Source organism: Lissotriton vulgaris, chromosome 2_1 (genome assembly GCF_964263255.1).
Source record: "Lissotriton vulgaris chromosome 2_1, aLisVul1.2, whole genome shotgun sequence".
Taxonomy (NCBI): domain Eukaryota; kingdom Metazoa; phylum Chordata; class Amphibia; order Caudata; family Salamandridae; genus Lissotriton; species Lissotriton vulgaris.
In genome coordinates this window covers 278,101,805-278,121,817 of record NC_141687.1, presented here as the reverse complement: position 1 = coordinate 278,121,817, position 20,013 = coordinate 278,101,805, and the positions used below count along the sequence as shown (strand labels likewise).

At 45.1% G+C, this 20,013-nt stretch overlaps 1 protein-coding gene across 3 annotated transcripts in view; it reads right to left on the bottom strand.

The window, feature by feature from the left end:
• The window catches only part of TBX4 (T-box transcription factor 4), a 706,415-nt gene extending 690,587 nt beyond the window's left edge, over positions 1–15,828 (bottom strand). Inside the window, exon 1 of one of the 3 annotated variants that reach the window (XM_086954928.1) lies at positions 15,504–15,828. Coding sequence is in view for 1 of the 3 variants with exons in the window: in XM_086954927.1 (XP_086811053.1) it covers positions 15,392–15,421 (30 nt within the window). In the remaining 2 variants the exon portion in view is untranslated. Of the gene's footprint in view, positions 1–15,391 lie in introns of all 3 variants that reach the window. The other 2 variants (XM_086954931.1, XM_086954927.1) reach the window with 2 other exon arrangements.
• Positions 15,829–20,013: the final 4,185 nt, after the last annotated feature.

The following is a 20,013-nucleotide window of genomic DNA, read 5'->3' as shown; positions in this document are numbered from 1 at the left end:
TGCATCTAATTGCATAATGGAGATACCATTAAAAACGTTACGTGTGAAACACATTCTTATTAGTTGTATAAAATTACTCTGACACCGACTACACTGTTTCTGTCTATGACTACAATTCCCATAGTGCATCATTTGGGATATTTTGGACATTGAAGGATCCCACCCAGATCTGTCTACATTTATTTTACATGCATGAGGACACCAAATTCATGTCCAGAAATGTTGCCATAATTAAAGTTTAGCACTTACTTTGCGAGGGTACAGGTGCAGATGTGCCGAGGGTGGCAAATCCAACTCCAGCCTCTCGCACCAGTGTGGTCCCCACCATTGCCTCCAGTGTCGTGGGTGGGGGTGCAGTAGAGGGTCGGCCTCCTGTCTCACAGGATTCACTCAGTAGTGTTGCGACCTTTTCCTTTGTGCAGGAACGGACATCGGACATCGTACCACCTCTTGTGAATCTTCTGAAGTATTTGTTGAGTATACATTACAGATCCATTAATATCTCTAATATGCACAATAGGCTTCAATCTGTTCTCCCTTTCACACGCTGAGCCAACAACCTGCCTTCTCTACCTCCCTCGATATGGTTCAAACCAAGAAGCCCCCTATATGTTAGAAAATGCCGTCTCTCTGATAATAATAATAATAATAATCCACATTTGTAAAGCGCAAACAATCACCGGTGAGGGTCTCTAGGCGCTGGGGGCCGTTGGGAAGATTAGGCAAGCTATTGCCCAGAGTCACATGGTGCTGGGCTAACCTGCCGCCGGAGCCGGGGATCGAACTGTGATCCCCAGATTCCAGCGTCAGTCGCCCTGGCCGCGGCGCCACACCTCTCCCGCTGATATGTCATAATTTCTTCCTTTCAATCAACGGACAGGAATTTCACCTGTGGATTACGCGATAGTTCATTTTCCAATGTGGACACAAGTTTCTAGGGTTGTTAATTCCCTTTCAAGTGTTTTCGTAACTCCCACGACTTGACTTAAGCAGTGTCCCCACACCACCATTTAAGAGGCCTCCAATCAATCAATCAATGCATTTATATAGCGCACTACTCACCCGGGGGGTCTCAAGGCGCTTGGGGAGGGGGGTCCGCTACTGCTCGAACAGCCAGGTCTTGAGCTGCTTCCTGAAGGTGAGGTGGTCCTGGGTCAGGCGGAGGTGGGTCAGGAGGGTGTTCCAAGTCTTGGCCGCCAGGTAGGAGAAGGACCTTCCTCCTGCGGTGGCTCTTAGGATGCGGGGGACGGCGGCTAGGGCGTGGCTGGTCGATTGGAGCTGGCGTGTGGGGGTGTAGAAGTTGAGGCGGCTGTTGAGGTATCTTGGGCCTTGGTTGTGTAGGGCTTTGTGTGCGTGGGTGAGGAGACGGAAGGTGATTCTCTTGTTGACCGGGAGCCAGTGCAGGTCTCTCAGGTGTCCGGAGATGTGGCTGTGTCGGGGGATGTCGAGGATGAGTCTTGCTGAGGCGTTCTGGATCCGTTGGAGTCTCTTCTGGAGCTTGGCGGTGGTTCCGGCGTAGAGGGCGTTGCCGTAGTCCAGTCGGCTGGTGACGAGGGCCTGGGTGATCGTCTTCCTGGTCTCCGTGGGGATCCACCGGAAGATCTTACGTAGCATGCGCAGGATGTTGAAGCACGACGAGGAGACGGCGTTGACTTGTCTGATCATGGAGAGGGAGGAGTCCAGGACGAAGCCCAGGTTGCGTGCATGGTCTGTTGGTTTGGGTGTGCTGCCCAGGGCGGGGGGCCACCAGGAGTCGTCCCAGGTGGAGGGTGATGATCCCAGGATGAGGACTTCCGTCTTGTCTGAGTTCAGTTTCAGGCGGCTGTTCATCATCCACTCGGCTACGTCTTTCATCCCTTCGTGTAGGTTGGCTCTGGCGGTGGCGGGGTCGTTGGTGAGGGAGAGGAACAGCTGGGTGTCGTTGGCGTAGGAGATGATGTTGAGGTTGTGTTGGCGTGCGATGGCCGCAAGGGGGCTCATGTAGACATTAAAGAGGGTGGGGCTGAGCGAGGAGCCTTGAGGGACGCCGCAGATGACTTCGGTGGCTTCTGATCTGAACGGGGGAGGCGGACTCTCGGTGTCCTTCCGGCGAGGAAGGAGATGATCCATTCTAGTGCCTTCTCCTGGATTCCGACGTTGCTGAGGCGCTGCACTAGGGTGCGGTGGCAGACAGTGTTGAACGCCGCGGAGAGGTCCAGGAGGATGAGGGCCGCTGTTTCTCTGTTGTCGAGCAGGGCTCGGATGTCATCGGTGGCTGCGATGAGGGCGGTCTCGGTGCTGTGGTTGGCCCGGAAGCCAGACTGCGAGAGGTCGAGGGATCCGTTCATCTCGAGGAAGGCTGCCAGCTGCTTGTTGACGGTCTTCTCGATGACTTTGGCCGGAAATGGGAGGAGCGAGATGGGGCGGTACTTTTTGAGTTCGGTGGGGTCCGCTGATGGTTTCTTCAGTAGGGCGCTGAGTTTGGCGTGCTTCCAGCTCTCCGGGCAGGTAGCGGTGTCGAAGGAGGTGTTGATGATGTCCCGCAGGTGGGGTGCGATGACGGCGTCGGCCTTGTTGAAGACGTGGGAGGGGCAGGGGTCGGTAGGGGATCCGGAGTGGATGGAGTTCATCTTGCGGATGGTGTCTTCGGTGCAGATCGGGGTCCAGGCCCGGAGGGTGGTGGTGGGGGGCGTTGGTGCGTTCGTGGGGTGCGTCGTTGTGTACTGAAGCTGTTGTGTATGTCTGCAATCTTGTTGTGGAAGTAGGAGGCGAGGGAGTTGCAGAGGTCTTGTGATGGGGTGATGTCGTTGGTTCCGGCGTTGGGGTTGGAGAGCTCTTTGACGATGTTAAAGAGTTCCTTGCTGTTGTGTGCGTTGTTGTCCAGTCGTTCCTTGAATGCAGTTTTCTTGGTGGTGTGGATCAGTTGGTGGTGTTTTCGGGTGGCGAGCTTGAGGGTGGTCATTTTGTCTGGTGTTGGGTCTCTGCGCCAGGCTTTCTCGAGGGCTCGGCAGTTCTTCTTGGAGATCTTGAGTTCGTCGGTGAACCATGGGGCTTTCTTGCTGCCGGGTCTGCTTGGCGGGGTCCTCAGCGGGGCGAGGTCGTCTGCGCAGTTGCTGATCCACTTCGTGAGGTTGTTGGCGGCCTGGCTGGCGTTCGCTGAGCTGGCGGGGGGGTCCTGGCTCAGGGATGCGGCGAGCTGGTCGGGCGTGATCTTGTTCCAGTTTCTGCGTGCAACCTGTTGTTGGTGGTGGTGGATCGTGTTCTTTCTGAAGCTGAAGTGGATGCAGCTGTGGTCCGTCCAGTGGAGTCCGGTGGCGTGGCTGAAGGCGATGTTCTTGCTGGATGAGAAGACGGGGTTGAGCGTGTGTCCGGCGTAGTGGGTGGGGGTGGTCACCATCTGCTTGAGACCGAGGTTGGCGAGGTTGTCCAGCAGGGTGGTGGTGTTGTGGTCGTTGTTGTTCTCCAGGTGAAAGTTGAGGTCCCCGAGGAGGATGTAGTCAGTGGAGGGGAGGGCGTGCGGGCTGATGAAGTCTGCGATGTCTTCGCTGAATTGTGTGCGTGATCCCGGGGGTCTGTAGATGAGGGTGCCTCTGAGGGTGGTCTTGGGGTTGGTGTGGATCTGGAAGTGCAGGTGTTCGGCGGCTGTGAGGGTGTCGTCGGAGTTGGTCGTGATGCGGATGGTGTTCTTGTGGACGATGCCTCCTCCAGTCTGGTTGACGCGGTCCCTCCGGGTGATCTTGTATCCGTCCAGGATGGCGATGGTGATGTCAGGCGCCGAGGAGGCGTTCATCCAGGTCTCCGTGAGGAAGGCGACGTCTGGTGATGTTGTGTCGAGCAGGTTCCAGAGTTGGACGGCCTGTCTGTGGACGGAGCAGGTGTTGATCAGGATGCACTTCAGGTGGTTGTTGCTGGTGGTCTGCTTGGTGGGAGCTGGTGCAGTGCAGGTCCGGATGCAGGTGTACTTGCAGGAGTGGCAACTGAAGGGTCCGTGGGTGCGTCTCGGGGTGGCACGGTAGCATCCCGGGATCCAGCCGGTGTTGAGTGCGTTGAGTTCGGTGGCGTCGTAGGTCCGGCGGGAGGGCTGGTGTCTGCGGGGGCCGGGAGTCCTGGCGCTGGGCGCGGGCCAGGCGCGGACGGGCGCAGACGGGCTTACCTTTGGCGTGCCTTCGGCGCGCTTGGGGCGCGCCCGCTGCCCGTCAACGCTGCACGTTTGCCACTCTGCCATATGAGGAACGTGGGGGGGGGGGGCGGAGCGAGGGAGGAGCAGCTGGGAGGCAGGAGTGGGGCGGCGAATGGGAAGCGAGAGAGAGGGAAGGGGGGCGGGCCGCAGGGGGGCAGCGGCGGGGAGCGGGCGGGAAACGCGACCGGGGTTGGAGGGGGAACAAACGAGGGGGAACAACGAAAATCAGAGGGCATAACAAGTGGACAGTAGAAAAGGTACAAAAAGGTACAAAACAAAGTTACTTAGAGCAGGGGGCAACGCAGGGAGAAAAACGATGGAAAATACAATACAATACAACGGGGAGCAACGCTGACACAAGCAACGTAGATTACAGCAACGCAGCAGAGGAACTACCGCTGCAGCAGACCAGGAGCACAGCTGCGGGCAGCGGCGGCACTCGGCAGGATTGGAACCTGGGCTCACTCGCAAAGAGTGTGCGCGGTGCGTGGGGTGACCGGCCCAGAGGGTCAGAGGTCACTGCCCACCACTGCGTGCACTCTGCGCTATATTGCCCAGTGGGAGGGAGGAGCAGCTGGGAGGAGGGAGCGGGGCGGCGAATGGGAAGGGAGAGAGAGGGAAGGGGGGCGGGCCGCAGGGGGGCAGCGGCGGGGAGCGGGCGGGAAACGCGACCGGGGCTGGAGGGGGAACAACGAAAATCAGAGGGCACAACAAGCGGACAGCAGAAAAGGTACAAAAAGGTACAAAACAAAGTTACTTAAAGCAGGGGGCAACGCAGGGAGAATAACGATGGAAAATACAATACAATACAACGGGGAGCAACGCTGACACAAGCGACGTAGATTACAGCAGCGCAGCAGAGGAACTACCACTCCAGCAGACCAGGAGCACAGCTGCGGGCAGCGGCGGCACTCGGCAGGATTGGAACCTGGGCTCACTCGCAGAGAGTGTGCGCGGTGCGTGGGGTGACCTGCCCAGAGGGTAAGAGGTCACTCCCATGCACTTTCTACTCCAGGTGTTGTGTGGTGATTCAGAGTATAGTATTCCCTAATCATATCTGCTGGAGGGTCTCGGAAGGCAATGCCATTCAGGTGTGGAATGTGGAGTCTCCACTTGGAGATCAGTGCAAGTCTCCTACCCCACTTGAGGGCCATAAAGAGGGGATTTTGGTCAGAAAATGTGTGGCCAAGGTATTCCATGATGATGGTTCCTGAGATGTATTTTTGTCATTTTCGTACAGGACAGACCTAGCCAAGAGGCAGCGGGTGTACATCTAAAGGATTTTGATTGAAAGCACATTGTGATCAAAGCACATCACTATTTGGTTTGTCACCCCAAGGGGCTAAATAAAAGGTATTCTTGGCTCACTTTACTATGAGTAGGTGTTTACTTCAAAAACCCCACAACAGATGCTATACTTGGAACTCTTTCTTGAAATTGACAATGGAGCCTAATGATTGTACAAGTATTTCGCCAGCCCGACTTCTCCCTCTTTCATAGATGAGGTGATGCATTATTTTACTTATTTATTGGGATAACTAAATAGCGCAGATTGACTCGCAGATTGGCAAAAGTGTCTTTTGCCAAGTGGGACTTCCATTTTTTTTGCCAATAATCCATCCCTTGAGCATTAGAGTCAGAATATGTTGCCTCGCAAACCTCTTTGGTCACCTTAGTTCATAGTTTTCATTCTGTCACAAGCACTCATAATCGGTCTGGTTTCTATACACTAGACTCTACTGTAAAGGACAAACACAGTTATATCAGGATGTCGTGGTCAGACTGTTGTCTGCAGAAAAAGCATTTCCTAAATACTGTTCACAAAGTTATTGTCCCATTGGACTTAGTAATAGTAAATCTACACCCAATTGTATGGCATTTTTGTAAAACAATTTTTAGGACACCTTATTTATGTCAGACAATATTTCTGACTACAATATTCTGACGTTCAACCAGAAACACTCTGTTCAGCTGTTCCAGACATGTACACCAACTCAAGCGCACAAACAAAGAGGTGGAGTCCGATAGCATCCAGTCTTAAGCATGAGCTGATTATATTATATTCACATAAGGGAACTCAATATACACATTTTCAACAAATCTGTACAAGCGAAAGGCACCCAAGCACCACATCCGGTATCAAAAGATGCTCAACCAGCAAGTCTTGCCTCTGATACTGATAGTGACATGAGGTGATTGTAAGTACCTAAGACTTCAGACTCAATAACGTCCCAACTGTGGAGTTAACACCATTTGAGGTCCTAGTGAGAGATCCCCACAGCAACAATTAAATTGTGTACTGGATCCATGAAGGCTGAGAGAAGATGGTCTTTCACTTGCAGTGTAGAACGTTATCCTAGTTCGCCCTCTTTAAAAGCGAGGTCCATTCCTGCCATTTCATTTGTAAAAACGTGAGCCTGCACAGAGATGCAAACTCGATTGAATATCAAATGTCCACACCTCTGAAGAAGTCCTTAAAAGGGATGAAACTGATTAACTGACCCAAGCGGGGCAATAGACCAGTATGCTCCAGGTTCAGACAATAAATAAGTATTTGAAACTACATCAACTTTAAATTTTGCCCCGATAAAAAAAAATTCTCTGTGGGGCGTGTGCGCGCACACACACAGTGATAGTAAATGCACGTGTGTATAGTTAGATAGCAAAAGCTTGTAATATTAACTAGGAGGACTTCGCACAGAAAATTGATCTACTGAGTGTTTTCTCTAATGCAGAAATGCATGTTTGTTTTATTGTAGAACATAGAAAAAATACATGTATTATGTGTGCACAACACAGTAAATCCACTGTAGGTTCACTTATACATACAGGCAATCACATTTGTATTGATTTATGGATTTTGCTATTTCAATGTTTGTCTTAAAAAGAGGATCAAATAGACCTCGTTGGTCACAGAACTTATGTTTAGTTTCTGTGGACAAGAAACTGCTAAATCTCAGACAAGCCTCACAGTTAATAAAACGTGTACTTCCCGAGTGGGATTTTAAGGATATCTTCGACTACCTCATCTGCTTCATCACTTGAGTTATCTATCAAACCATCCCATTAATATTCTTGCTATGATCTATTAAGTATCCTTTTGTCAGTTCATTTGGGTAATTGCGTAGTTGAGCGTATATGTGTGTTTCAGTTTGTGTAGAAGGTTAAGTGGGTACTAGCTCTGCTGAGCTCAATGTGGCAACGAGGTAGTAAGGTATAATGGCGAGAAATAAGAGAATGAGATCAGACTGTGAAGACTGCAAAGCAAATCTCAGTGCCCCCATAGTTTGTTCCGCAGCATTTGAACAAGAACAGATAAATGCCGACGACCCATCTGCATAAACAAGCAAAACACATTACCTAAGGAAATAGAAGGCATGTAGTGTTGCAGTGTATATCTAAAAAGCATGATTAGCCGTGCTGTATACCTAAAAACGACATTCTTAATTGCACTGGTAATGATTAAGAGGATCCAAAGGGGGATAAGTATTTTGACATCTGTGAACCTATAAAAATAAAAGAATTACCGCGTTTTGAACAAGGTTCTATCGCAGTAAAGTATAACCTGGTCTTCCAGGATATGGCAAGTGGCGTAAATAGTTACTATATGTTTCTTTATTTAAATAAATATGTAGAATTTAATAACAAAAGACACAAGGGGACAAGAAGTCATCACACTTAGAACACAAGAACAACATAAAATTCATTAAAAATTGTGTGATGAAAGCCTACTATTTAACAATTGTATCATAATTCATTCAAGTATGAAAGGAGTGAAAGATTGTAATATGCCAACTTTTATTCCTTCATAAGCATAATTTTCATATTGACAGCATATATATAATGTTGATTAATTGAGGAGTAGCTAGTGAGAGTGGTTGACTATGACGTGTTCATTGTCTATTGTTGTGACCTACTTGGCTATTAACCTTCATGTGTTCATTGTAGATGATTGGTAATGATGTTGCTGTACATGGGGTACTTCCGCTTTTGCTGATCTTGTGGTAAAAAGGTTGACAATGAATGTTTCATTAATATAATTCATGTAAATGACATTATAGTTAATTGATAAATCGGGAAGGGTGCGTTTGTCAACGTTTCGACCCCGTACAAGTAAAGGGTTCTCATCCGGACCAAATCATCTGACCCATCAGCCACTTAGGGCCCGATTCACAGAACTAACTTAAGACAAAATCCTAAACTTACTATCATTTTCGCATTCACAGAAGGCACTTACTCATTTTGGTATTCACAGAAGACACTTACTCATTTCGGTATTCACAGAAGTTAGGAGTCCTAACTTTAGGACTCCTAAATGCCTTCTGTGAATGCCGGAAGTCTTAAAATTAGGATTTTTCTCAGTTTCTGAGTAGTAAAGTTAGGACTCCTAACTTTAGGACTCCTAAATGCCTTCTGTGAATACCGAAAGTCTTAAAATTAGGATTTTTCTCAGTTTAGTGGTAGTAAAGTTGAGACAAATCCTAATTTTAAGACTTTCTGTATTCACAGAAGGCATTTAGAAGTCCTAAAGTTAGGAGTCCTAACTTTACTACTACTAAACTGAGAAAAATCCTAATTTTAAGACTTTCGGTATTCACAGAAGGCATTTAGGAGTCCTAAAGTTAGGAGTCCTAACTTTACTACTACTAAATTGAGAAAAATCCTAATTTTAAGACTTTCGGTATTCACAAAAGGCATTTAGGAGTCCTAAAGTTAGGAGTCCTAACTTTACTACTACTAAACTGAGAAAAATCCTAATTTTAAGACTTTCGGTATTCACAGAAGGCATTTAGGAGTCCTAAAGTTAGGACTCCTAACTTCTGTGAATACCGAAATGAGTAAGTGCCTTCTGTGAATACCAAAATGGTAGTAAGTTTAGTATTTTGTCTTAAGTTAGTTCTGTGAATCGGGCCCTATGTGATTTTGGTTGTGCCTCTGACAACAATTCCGTAGTAATATTATTAATATTCAATACTCTGTATAAAACAAATGTCAGTATTTCGTTAGCAAGCGGCCCAGAGTCACCCGAACAATCCATGAGCCGTAGGCACATCCCCTGCACTATTAGCCGCCCTGCATGCTGTACTCGTAGACAAGGCTCCGAGGATGTCTTCATGTATATGTATTTGTAAATATTGTTTTCTCTTTTGAGCACTGCGTCGGCTACATCTTGCAAAGGGAAAAGTCTGTTACACAAAGACAGCTGAGGCTGTCACTTTCTGACTATCCCACTTAGGTAGAAGGACGTCAGCTACACAGGCGGTGCAAAGCTGGAATGCCCTCCAGTTGGAAATGTATCTACTAGAAGACCACTATTCTTTGGACGTGCACTGAAAGCATGGCTCTTCACACGGTTCCATCTGAGGTTACTCTAGTCACGCAGGTGTGTTGCCAATGTAAGCAAGACATTGTATGTTGCTTCTTACCTCCATGACACCCTTCCTCAAACAAAGACCCCTAATAAATAACATATAATAATTTAACATAGTTCAAAGTGACGAAAATCTAGCTATCCATTCATTTTTCTAGCCAGTTGCCAACTGGGTCCAAAGTCTCATAACAAGTAAACACTTGTCCATCTACCCAGCCACAGCTTTCAACATATGCGTTCAGTTATGTGTTGTGTTATGTTATGTTACGATATGCCCTGTCATTTCATGGCATAGTCAACCAATCAGTCAATCAAAGTATCTTTATTTGGCCAATAATCGTAAACCATAAAAGCACAAAATAAACCATTCTTCTACTGCAACAAAAAGATAAAAACATTTAAAATAGATAAATCGTGTCAACATTTCTTTAAAACCTTTCACCGTCACCATAAACTATTCCAAGTTGTTTAAAACCAATTGGCATAGTATAGCACGTATGCTATGTTAATTGATATGATAATGCCATGCTGACATAGTAGCCCAGAGCAACCGGGCTAGGCTAGGTTGATGATGGGATCAAGAGTTATTGTTGAACACCTCGATTTGTCAGGTACTGTAAACTGGTATCTTTTATCAATATCACCTAAACTACGCATTGCTTAAGAACTAGGAAATGATTTAATTTGGTGTATGTTTGTCCCACCTCTTCGGCTTCCACAGTATGTCTCATTGGAGACAAAGGATGGAATGAGCTTGGGGTGGTGTCAGTCTGATATGTAAATTATATTCTCGTGGGAGGGCACATATTTTTCTGCATGAATCTATAAGCATTTTGTTCGTTAGCAACTAGATAGCAAGAGCATTGGTTTCCTCCACAGTCAAGGTTCCCATAATTGATATAAGATTCCACGTCCACTTCACTCCATGTCATCATGCACATAGGTCCTCATTTAGAGTTTGGCAGACCAGGTACTCTTGCACAAACGTAGCAGAGTACCCAGTCTACCTAAGTGATGTTCTGCCGCTCTGTTTAGAGTCGGGTACAACATCATAACATCATGGCTCCCTCGGTGGAAACCTTGCACCGAGAGTCTGTTGGTGTAAGTACCTCAATCCATCTGCTAACTTTCTGATGTACCTTTTTTCTGTTTGGGACCACCAGAGGAAAAAATACACCCATTCCCTAGGAGGAAACTTCCATAGGAGTCGTTTTTTTTTTTTAAAGCAAAGTCCTGCTTTGAGAGTTTGTTTTTTATAAAACAAAAAAAGTTTGTTGAGTGGCCACATGAAACACGGCAATACCGGCTTCTTTGAAAGCATTGAGAACTCTAAATGCGCAACTCCAGCCAGGGCAGCAGAGGCATTACCTTTGCTCCCCAGCGGACAGCGGCCCACCTGCTAATCGCTAAGTGAGGGCCATAGTTTCCTTCCTGCCCTTGGCTTTTGTGGGTCAACCTGTTGCATTCTGAGTGCTGCAGTCTTGGTTTCTTTCATTGTACTCTTTAGAGGGGCACACTTGATCACAATGTTTAGTGGGTGCAACTTTCAGGACCATAAACAGTACCTGGAATGCCATGGGATGAGGTGGTCACCCTAGGAAACTATGCCAGAAACAAAATAACATCCCCTTAATTATTCCAGCATTAATGCTAACAGCATAGAAAACCTCAGCTTGGCATGTTTCTTCCTTGGTATATGTGTCCTAGTCAAAGCCGTCTTCCGTTGCTGTGGTTTTGCAACTTCAAATAGGGATTCCTTGTGTTACAAACTAACAAGGTGAATTGGTGCCGGATCTGAGACTGGTAGTCAGCCGTTCCTTGGACTTATCCGTGCAGATTGCACTATAGTTAGCCTGCCGGATCTGGGTGTCTGGAATGAAACCTCAGCTCTTTGGGGTGCTGTCTTAAGGCCACCCAGGCCCTGGAGGGAGGCGGGCAACATCATGCTCTGATGATATTTGAATTAGCAACAGTCCGCAGAATAGTAAAACACAATGGCAAAAATGGGACGAGAGGCTCCTTTTCTTCATAAGTGATATGAAGGACAATTTATTTTTAGGTGAAGGCCCAAAGGTTAATGCTACAAATTGAAAATGTTACTTTGTATTGTTGTCTGAACAATGTGAAAATATTTTATGTGTGAGTGGTCTCTATATTATCAAACAAAGCCACTTATTCAGTCAGTGCCAAGAACTGTTAAGGCATGCATAAGGTAATAATTTGGGAACGCCTGTCAAATGTCGCACAAGTGGATATTGTTATATGTTTTCTTAAACTTTTTTGTTAGTACCACTGATATAAAAGTAAGCCCTAAATAACTGCACTAAATGTGAATCTGACAGTGGTGTTTCAGAAATGTTATTTATTTTACACTAGGCACAGAGTAATCAAACCCTTTCAATTAAAACATGGACCTGAGACTCTCAACCATGTCTACATAGCAGTACATTGTGGGCAGCGAAATAGTTTTTTCTCAATTAAACTGCGGTTATGTCAGTGTGTGTGTGTGTGTGTTTTCAATTAGTTTAAAATATGTAATTGCATTATATTGCATACAGGCTGCTTTCAACAAACTAGCTTGGAAAAAACTGTAAGTGGCCCAGAGTACTAGATAACTCCTGAAATAAAACCAATACAAATACAGTCCACCAGAAAGGTATAGAGGCTGTTGTAGAAAATCAACACATTTTAAACACGCATTGTTTTTCCTTATTTGTAATTTTTTTTAACAAAACATGTTTAGAATGTAACAGGCGAAGCGTTTTAAAACAAATAGGAACGGAGTCATTCTTGGACTCCGCACAGAAACCCCGGGTAACATATTTCCCAGACTTCTTTTCTAAGGAAAAGGGCTTTATAGAGGATTCAAATGGTGTATTCCATTTGTACTTCCCCATACATATGAGTTTTAAATAAATTGAAAGTGTGTGTGTGCACAAGTGCCTAAAGATTGGTACAGAGACATGCTTTATATCTTCTGTTAATGATATTTATAATTTGTATGACAAACTTACAGGATACACCGAAGCTGAAGTCTCACTTCTCTATATTTTTATACAAGGAACAAAAGGCAGTTCTTTTGAGCTCCATATTTCACGGGGAGGATTTCAATGGGATCTTGTATATATAACAGTAGGACTTTTGGGCCACAGTTGTGACAAATTCATGAGGTTGTGGGTCTTTATAGGGCATGCGGTATATTGCATGGCAACAATATCTTATCCAACACATCGCCTTGGCTTATCACTACGTTGCAAACTAAATACGTAATTACTATTCTATGTTCCGCTTGTATTTGGTTCTGAAGCAGGTATAGGCAGAGTTAAGAATGATAATTTTATACAATATTATTGTAGGTCGATATTGTTGACTTCGATATAGTGGCATACAATAATTCAGACACCAGCATGTGATGAAGAGCAGTTGGGAACATGAAAATTGGACACTATTACAAATCCCACCACACTGTTTCTTATATGTGTACATAACGCTGGGTGATAAAGTGGTTGTCTGGAATCACACATTTCTTTGCCAAGAATCCAGGTTTTCAAGTTACAAGGGCGACCACTTCACCACTAGACTACATCCCCTCCATTATTTTAGAAAAGTTGGTTCATAGGTCATTTCCTGCCTTATTTCAAGTCCTTCGGGGTGATTAAACCTTCATTTATAGTGCAATTAAAGCTACTCCTGATTTTCATGTCAGGCCGCAGTGAAATATTGTTCAAACATTAGGAGCCTCAGACAAAAACATGAATACATGGAAAGTGCAATTCTGTTTCAGCCTCATTAAAGTGGTCCGCCTAAACTTAAGACAAAGTTTTGGTGCTTTTTAGACTGCGGATAGTCAGCTCACAAGAGTGGAGGTGGGCTGTTGAACACTGCAGCAACAGATTTCCACCGCTAACGTATTGCAGGGTATGTTGTTCATATATACACTCAAGGAAGACTCGTATCCTAAGCACAGATGTTCGGGCAACACCATGAAACATGCTGTGGTTTCATAACCTATTATTTACACACGTAATGGTGTTCAAATTAATTATTTTGCCGTGATTTACAGATTTTACATCATTCCAGTGAGTTATGGACTTCGACAAATGGTGAGCCTGAGTATTATTTCTCTTAAATAATGTGGAATATATATTATAATTGGATTTATTCAGAACGTATCACCCCTGAGGAGGCACTGAAGTGCTTTGCGCTACTTCGTAGCCCAAAGATAGTGGTTAACCCAGTGGTTATTAATTACTTTTATTCAATTGTTGGCTGATGTGTTAGCCTTGTGTTAACTGAAGCATTACCTCCAGTTTCTGGTGGTGGATAAGGTTAACAGAAGGTGGGTGTAATTATTAGAATGAGTTCACGCAAGTGTATTATGGTCTAGTAATTCGTGGTGAGCTTGGGTTTATTTATTCTCGGCAGCATCATAGGAGCATACATGCATAAACAGGTAACAATAAAACTGGATGTCTGTATGTTTACTCACACACACATGCACACATTTATATTTGGAAAAATGCATCCTGAAGTGACATTTTCAAGTGCCATTTGTCAGCTACTTCCAATAACTGTTTCGTGTCCATTTGTCCAGTTGTTATAGATTTCTTAATCTTTTGGCGGGCAGAGACCAGTGAGTTACACACGACAAAAAAAATCCATCCAGATGGCAATAATAATATTAATAATTATATTGTTGACATTGGAAGTTGCTGGAATATTTTAGTTATTGTAATAGGATGAACTAGTATCCGTAGCATTGTTTTTTTTATTGTTGTTGTTCTTCTTCTGGTAAAACATCTCACTGAACATCCCCTGGAGGCTTGTAACAGTTTGTTCTGCAGCGAGGATTCTGCACCCTATCCCTAGCTGCGGATCAATTATGCAGCTATATGGGAGTCATTTAAAATATTTCTTGCAAACCATGAAGTAACCGACAAAGATCATGTATTTATTATGTACCCACCGGCAAAATCTCAATTATATGGTCGCTCCCGACTGCCGGAGAGCGGTTCTAGTTATCCAATTGGAAACTGTTTGATTTCCAAACACAACACTTGGGATTTTTTATTCTGCGTTACTGTCCTCTACAGACCAGGTCTATCTGCCATTAGAAAGGCAATTTAATTGTGGCTGTGTAGTGTGCAGATACACCATACCTCGCATGTTTACCCACCTACCCCTGTGGTTGCTTGTAGAAATAAGTGTAACTGTGTGTATGTTTGCACAAATAAACACATATTAGCGAAACGAAGACGGTCTTTCAGTGAAAAGTTTATCAAAACTATAATTACACAATCGCTATCACTACGCTTCTAAATATATCGCGAAGTCCGAAGAAAGTAGGCAAAGTACATTTATATATCATACGTTACGATATTTTATTTTTTATTTTTCATCAATGATACGGAATTAAAATGTTTGCTACATTGGGTTGATGTATATCGATATACACATATATAGATAGGTATACCCGTGGACCCCACGTGCATTTCTGTCACAAATCGAATCTATTTCGACATTACCTTTTTAGTTTTACATTGTTCTTTAGAAAGATCCCGCTGTTAGAAAATACTCTTTGCAGTGTTCATGTTTTTATATGTATACATAAACACATGCTAATGCACCGTGTTTACACTCTCTAACTCAATCTGACACAGCACATTGTGGGTAACCGCGATGAGAGGTCGGATGGATGAATGGCCGGATGGATTGGAGTGGATGGGTGGGTTTGGGTGGATGGGTGGGTGGATTTGGGTAGATGGGTGAAATGGTGCGTACCTACACATTCACAAAGACACATTGCGTTCTGACAGCAGTAGAGATGGCGCGCGAGCCGGTTGTAGGACACATAAGCTTACCACAGTTAACGTGCAGACAATTCCGCGCATTTCAGAAGTGAATGGAAACGAGAGTTGATCTACGTGCAGCAATAGGACAGCCTTTGAGAAAGGAGCTAGCTCCGGATCTTACCGGTTGGAGCGGAGAGTGGCCTCCTCCGGTGCTCCCCACTTCAAGCTGGCAGAGTGGCCTTGCTCCCCTGGCATGCCCCGAGTAGAGAGTGGCAATGCTGGAGGGCCCCTGATCCCTGGTGAGGGGCCGAGAATGTCATCAACTTTAACTTTGAAGGGGACTTTAATGCGCCATGACTCCCCGGCCCTGTGATGCGCACACTGGGAGCAGGAACAGCTTGGACCGCAATATTACACCAGCAAAATAAAGAATAGATACGAATATCTACCAAGAAGTAGAATGAATGGGACTGCAGCCGCAGCTCCGAGGAGAAACCTGTTCCAGCTCTGGCCTCAGACTGCACGAGAAATAGATATGAGCTTTCTGATGACATGCATTAATGGGGCGATGGGAGGGGAGGAACCCGCATAAAACACACTCGACATCAGAGGGAAGATCTGATAGGCGAAGGGCGCTATTAAAGCTATGTCCAATATTTATCTCCATCACAGAGCAATAGAAATAGAAAAAATACATACACTCTCTTTATACATATACATGTTCTATTTATATTTAAGTAAATATTATCTTTGTTATTTAAATATATCTAAGATACAGTGCGTATTTTTTACTATTTCTAATGTATGTGGGTGTGTGTGTGTGTATATATATATATATATATATATATATATATTTATATATATATTCATGTATTTGGAATAAACTTGAGCTAAATATTTTCTTTGTTATTTAAGTTGTTTGTGTCCCAAAACGGATGTGTGTTAACCTTTAGGGTAAAACAATAGAATTTACATTTCTAAAGTATTTTAATTATTGCACGAGCTGGCACTTAGGTTGGCGGCTGAGATTGTTTTCAGTTTTGCATATTTCCTTTTGTCGGTTCTCAAGCAGCCCGAAGGCCCCTCCCTCCCTGCCCCCAACACAAAAAAAACCAATCGAGTAGTCCCTACAAAGAGTGTTTTTTTGCAGAGTTGTGCATCTATTATAAAGATGTTGGATCCTAGCTACGTGAGATTCCCCTCCGGTTTGAAGTGTCTGCGAAGGGGGGCATGGAAGTGAGATATATTTTGGGGTACGCTGGTTTGTTTCTCAAAAGAGTTGATGCGCAGACTGGGCCTCAGAGACTGTGAAGCTCATATATATTCAACCGGTTGTGTGAAGAGCATTGACTCCTCCCCAGCCCTCAGCCATGGCTTCGGACCTGACCCTACTAAAGAGTCTAGGGATGAGGGCATGTGCCTGCGAGCTGCACCAGACTCATGAGGGGTGGGGGGCTTTGAGGGTGTGTGTCGTTTGCGGGGTCTCTTGGTCTAGCGAGGGGGAGGGGAAAATATCAGCCATTGCTGCCTTCACCTCTCAAGATTGAGTCCCTCTTGGAAGTCCAGGAGGAGGCCACGTGTAGGCAGACGGTTGTTGAATCTGTGTCGGTGAGTTTATGTGCCGACTTGTGCTTTCCACTTACAAGCAGTTGTATTTTCAAACTTCCAACCCCATGTTGCACGGTTAAAATATGGTAACCCTAAATGATTCCTAATGATTCGCAGAAACAGCTACATCTCCCATAAATTACGGGTTTCAAACAACCGAAAGCCCAGATATATAGCAAATGACAGCATTGTTTACTAGAGTCCTTGTTTACGTTTTAATGTTGGAAAGTCCTTGTCTATTTAAACAATATGCAATCGATAACGTGCATTATGGTCCAGAAGAGCATTTTCTGGGTTCTGGTCATATATATAAATCAGGTTAGACTGCAGCAGACTGCTTAATTTGTACTGGTGGTTGTGGGTGGAGGGCACCGCGCTCATTCTTATAGGACATTACCTATTTTAACAACAAACTTTGACCGATTGCCAGTGAGAGACAGGAAGAGAAGGGACAAGGAAGAGACAGGCTGGGGAATAGTGGCAAGGGGAGAAAACAGGGACAAAGAAGAACCGGCAGGAGTGAAATAAAGAGGCCGAAAGTTTTGGGGGGAACAAAGAGACACGAGGTGGAATCAACATCAAGAAGCATTGGTATTCATCAGTCTGGCTTTGTGCGGAGCTGTGGACGACTTCTAAGAAAAAAAACATTTGGCTGGGGCCCTTCTTTTATTAAATATTAGTAGCAGCAGTATTTGTATCCGTCTGGTTAGTAGTAGTAGCAGCAGTCGAAATATCATTTTTTTTTTTACAAATGGTCCACTGCTTCACCCACGTGGCTTACTGTGTTATCTTCAGCCCACACCAGAGGCGTCGCTGCACCAGCACTGTGCAAACGCGATCAGTACTGAGCAATTCAGTGTGTGTGGAGGTGTGGATTGGGTGCGCCTTTTGTGCACGTTGACATGTATGGGTGTGTACATGTTTTTATATATGTGCGTATGTTAATGTTCGTGTGTATGTATGTGAGTGCACTCAGACTGAGGAGGCAGAATTCATTTTGGGGCATTTTAAATTCACCAGCAATGCACTCGAAGGGGAACATGGTAAGGATATAACGCATTAGCAGAGTTAGAAAATGTTACTTGGTAGAGTTGGTAAACTGCATGTATTTTATGTGGCTGTTTTGTATAGCGCTTCTTCACAACGCGCGCATCAGGGCGCCTCACAGAGCACCCCTGCAGTCCAGGATAAACCCAGAATCAGAAAGCTGCACAACAGAAAACATTGGCTGCTTCGCTGAGAAATCGCGTAGCTGTTATCACTTTCACAAATTCAGACAGACGACCGAAGTTTTTAGGACTGGAAAAATCAGGTCATTCATTCGAGAGATGGCACTTGTCTGTTGCTGTTAGGGTGGATTGTGTTCGGCTGCCCGTCCGAAGGTAGAAAGTTCAAAACGCTGGGTGTGCCACCGGCGAAGGCGTCTTACTGGGGAAGAAGGGCTGTTACTGTTTGATGCTTTATGCTAAACTTACGATGTCGCGACTGAAAAATCTTCAAATGAAATAGTCTTATAACCATTTAAAGCTTTATTATTTTTTATTTTAGTGTGTAAGTTAATTTAAACCACATAGATTCGGAAGACGCACCTAATCAAATATACCCCAATTACCTGGCACTGGGTATGTAGACCCACCTGTAGCACGAGTGAAAAAAAATCTAATCGCGTTATTATGATTATAATTCTTAATGGGAGCAGTATAGTGAGATTAAGAAGGATAATGGTAAATCAATAGTAAATTAAAGTAGTTGTAATACTAATAATGTGGTTAATAATGCGAATCATTATATAAATCTTCCACGTCATCCTCATTATCTCGTTCTCTGCACACCTTTCCGTGGGTGGGGGGAGGGGTAATCTTTGGAGCGGCTGAACCCCTCTCTGCAGGGCGCTTTAGTTCTAGCCCTGGGGGGCAGCAGCCATGCTGTGCCTCCTCCTTCAGCGTGGTCGGATGTACCGCAATAAAAAAATAGTTCGGCAGTTGTAAAGGAACAAAAATTAATCCGTGGTCTTTTTGCTTGTAAACGTGCTATCATCTGAGGGTGCCTTTGTTTTTAATATATTTTAAGGTTAACAAAGTGGTTCATGAAAATTAAGAAATCTCTACTTTCTACAGAAAGCAAATCAGACCACTGGAAATGATTGGGGCGCTTTTCATTGTGGCGTCAGACTCCCTTACCTAAACCCCGGGTTCGCAGTAGCCGAACCTGAGGGAAAAAGCATTGTTGTCGCGCATGACGTCATGAAATCATACCTCGGGGTGAGCGCGCGAACACAATATCTTCCATAAATACTAAGGTCGATGCCTTACACAGGCTGCATCGGATGGTGCGCTGGCACGTCGGTAGAGGCGCAGCGGGGAACAGCTGTCCCACTGCACGCTCAGGTGCCCGTGAAGACCGAAGTGGATGGATGTGTGCCAGAGTGATGCTTCCTGGACGGGTGGCTGCTTTGGATATGTCCGGGGCGGGAGGGATATTGGATGGATGGCTTTATTTCTTGGGTGGAGGGTGTGATATTGGACGGACGGATATTAGACAGACATAGACGTCTAATGAATAGTTCACAGTTTAGGCATCCATATTTCTATGTGGCGTGCTCGCACACAGTGGCGCAGAGGCATTTCTTCTAGTGAGATTGGTCAAATTGTTGCTTTAAACGCTAGACGGCGAGGAAGATATTATTATACCTTGTAATTTCCGAGAGCATGGTGGGGGTAGGGGGCTAGAGGGGCTGCAACTCCTGTTCTCTCTCCTGTATGAAAATTTGAATTTGCCGTAAGCTATAAAATTCGAATTTGCCTTAAGCTCCTGCGACAACATTTTGCTGATAATAACTTTTTATTCTCAATCTTGCGAAATAAGGACATCGAATGCCTCATAGCAATCCTGGACAACGCCTCTTTTAGCGGGAAACCCAGTTACCGCCGCAAATAAGAGCGGGCCATTTAGCTTTTAGAGTTGATATTTCCTTTCAAATGGTCGCTACCTCTTTGGCTGGCGGACGTTGGGCGTTAGCAGTGTGTGTCATCTGGCATGTACAATATTTAAAAACGCGAGCTTCCTTCCCAGCACCCTTGCAT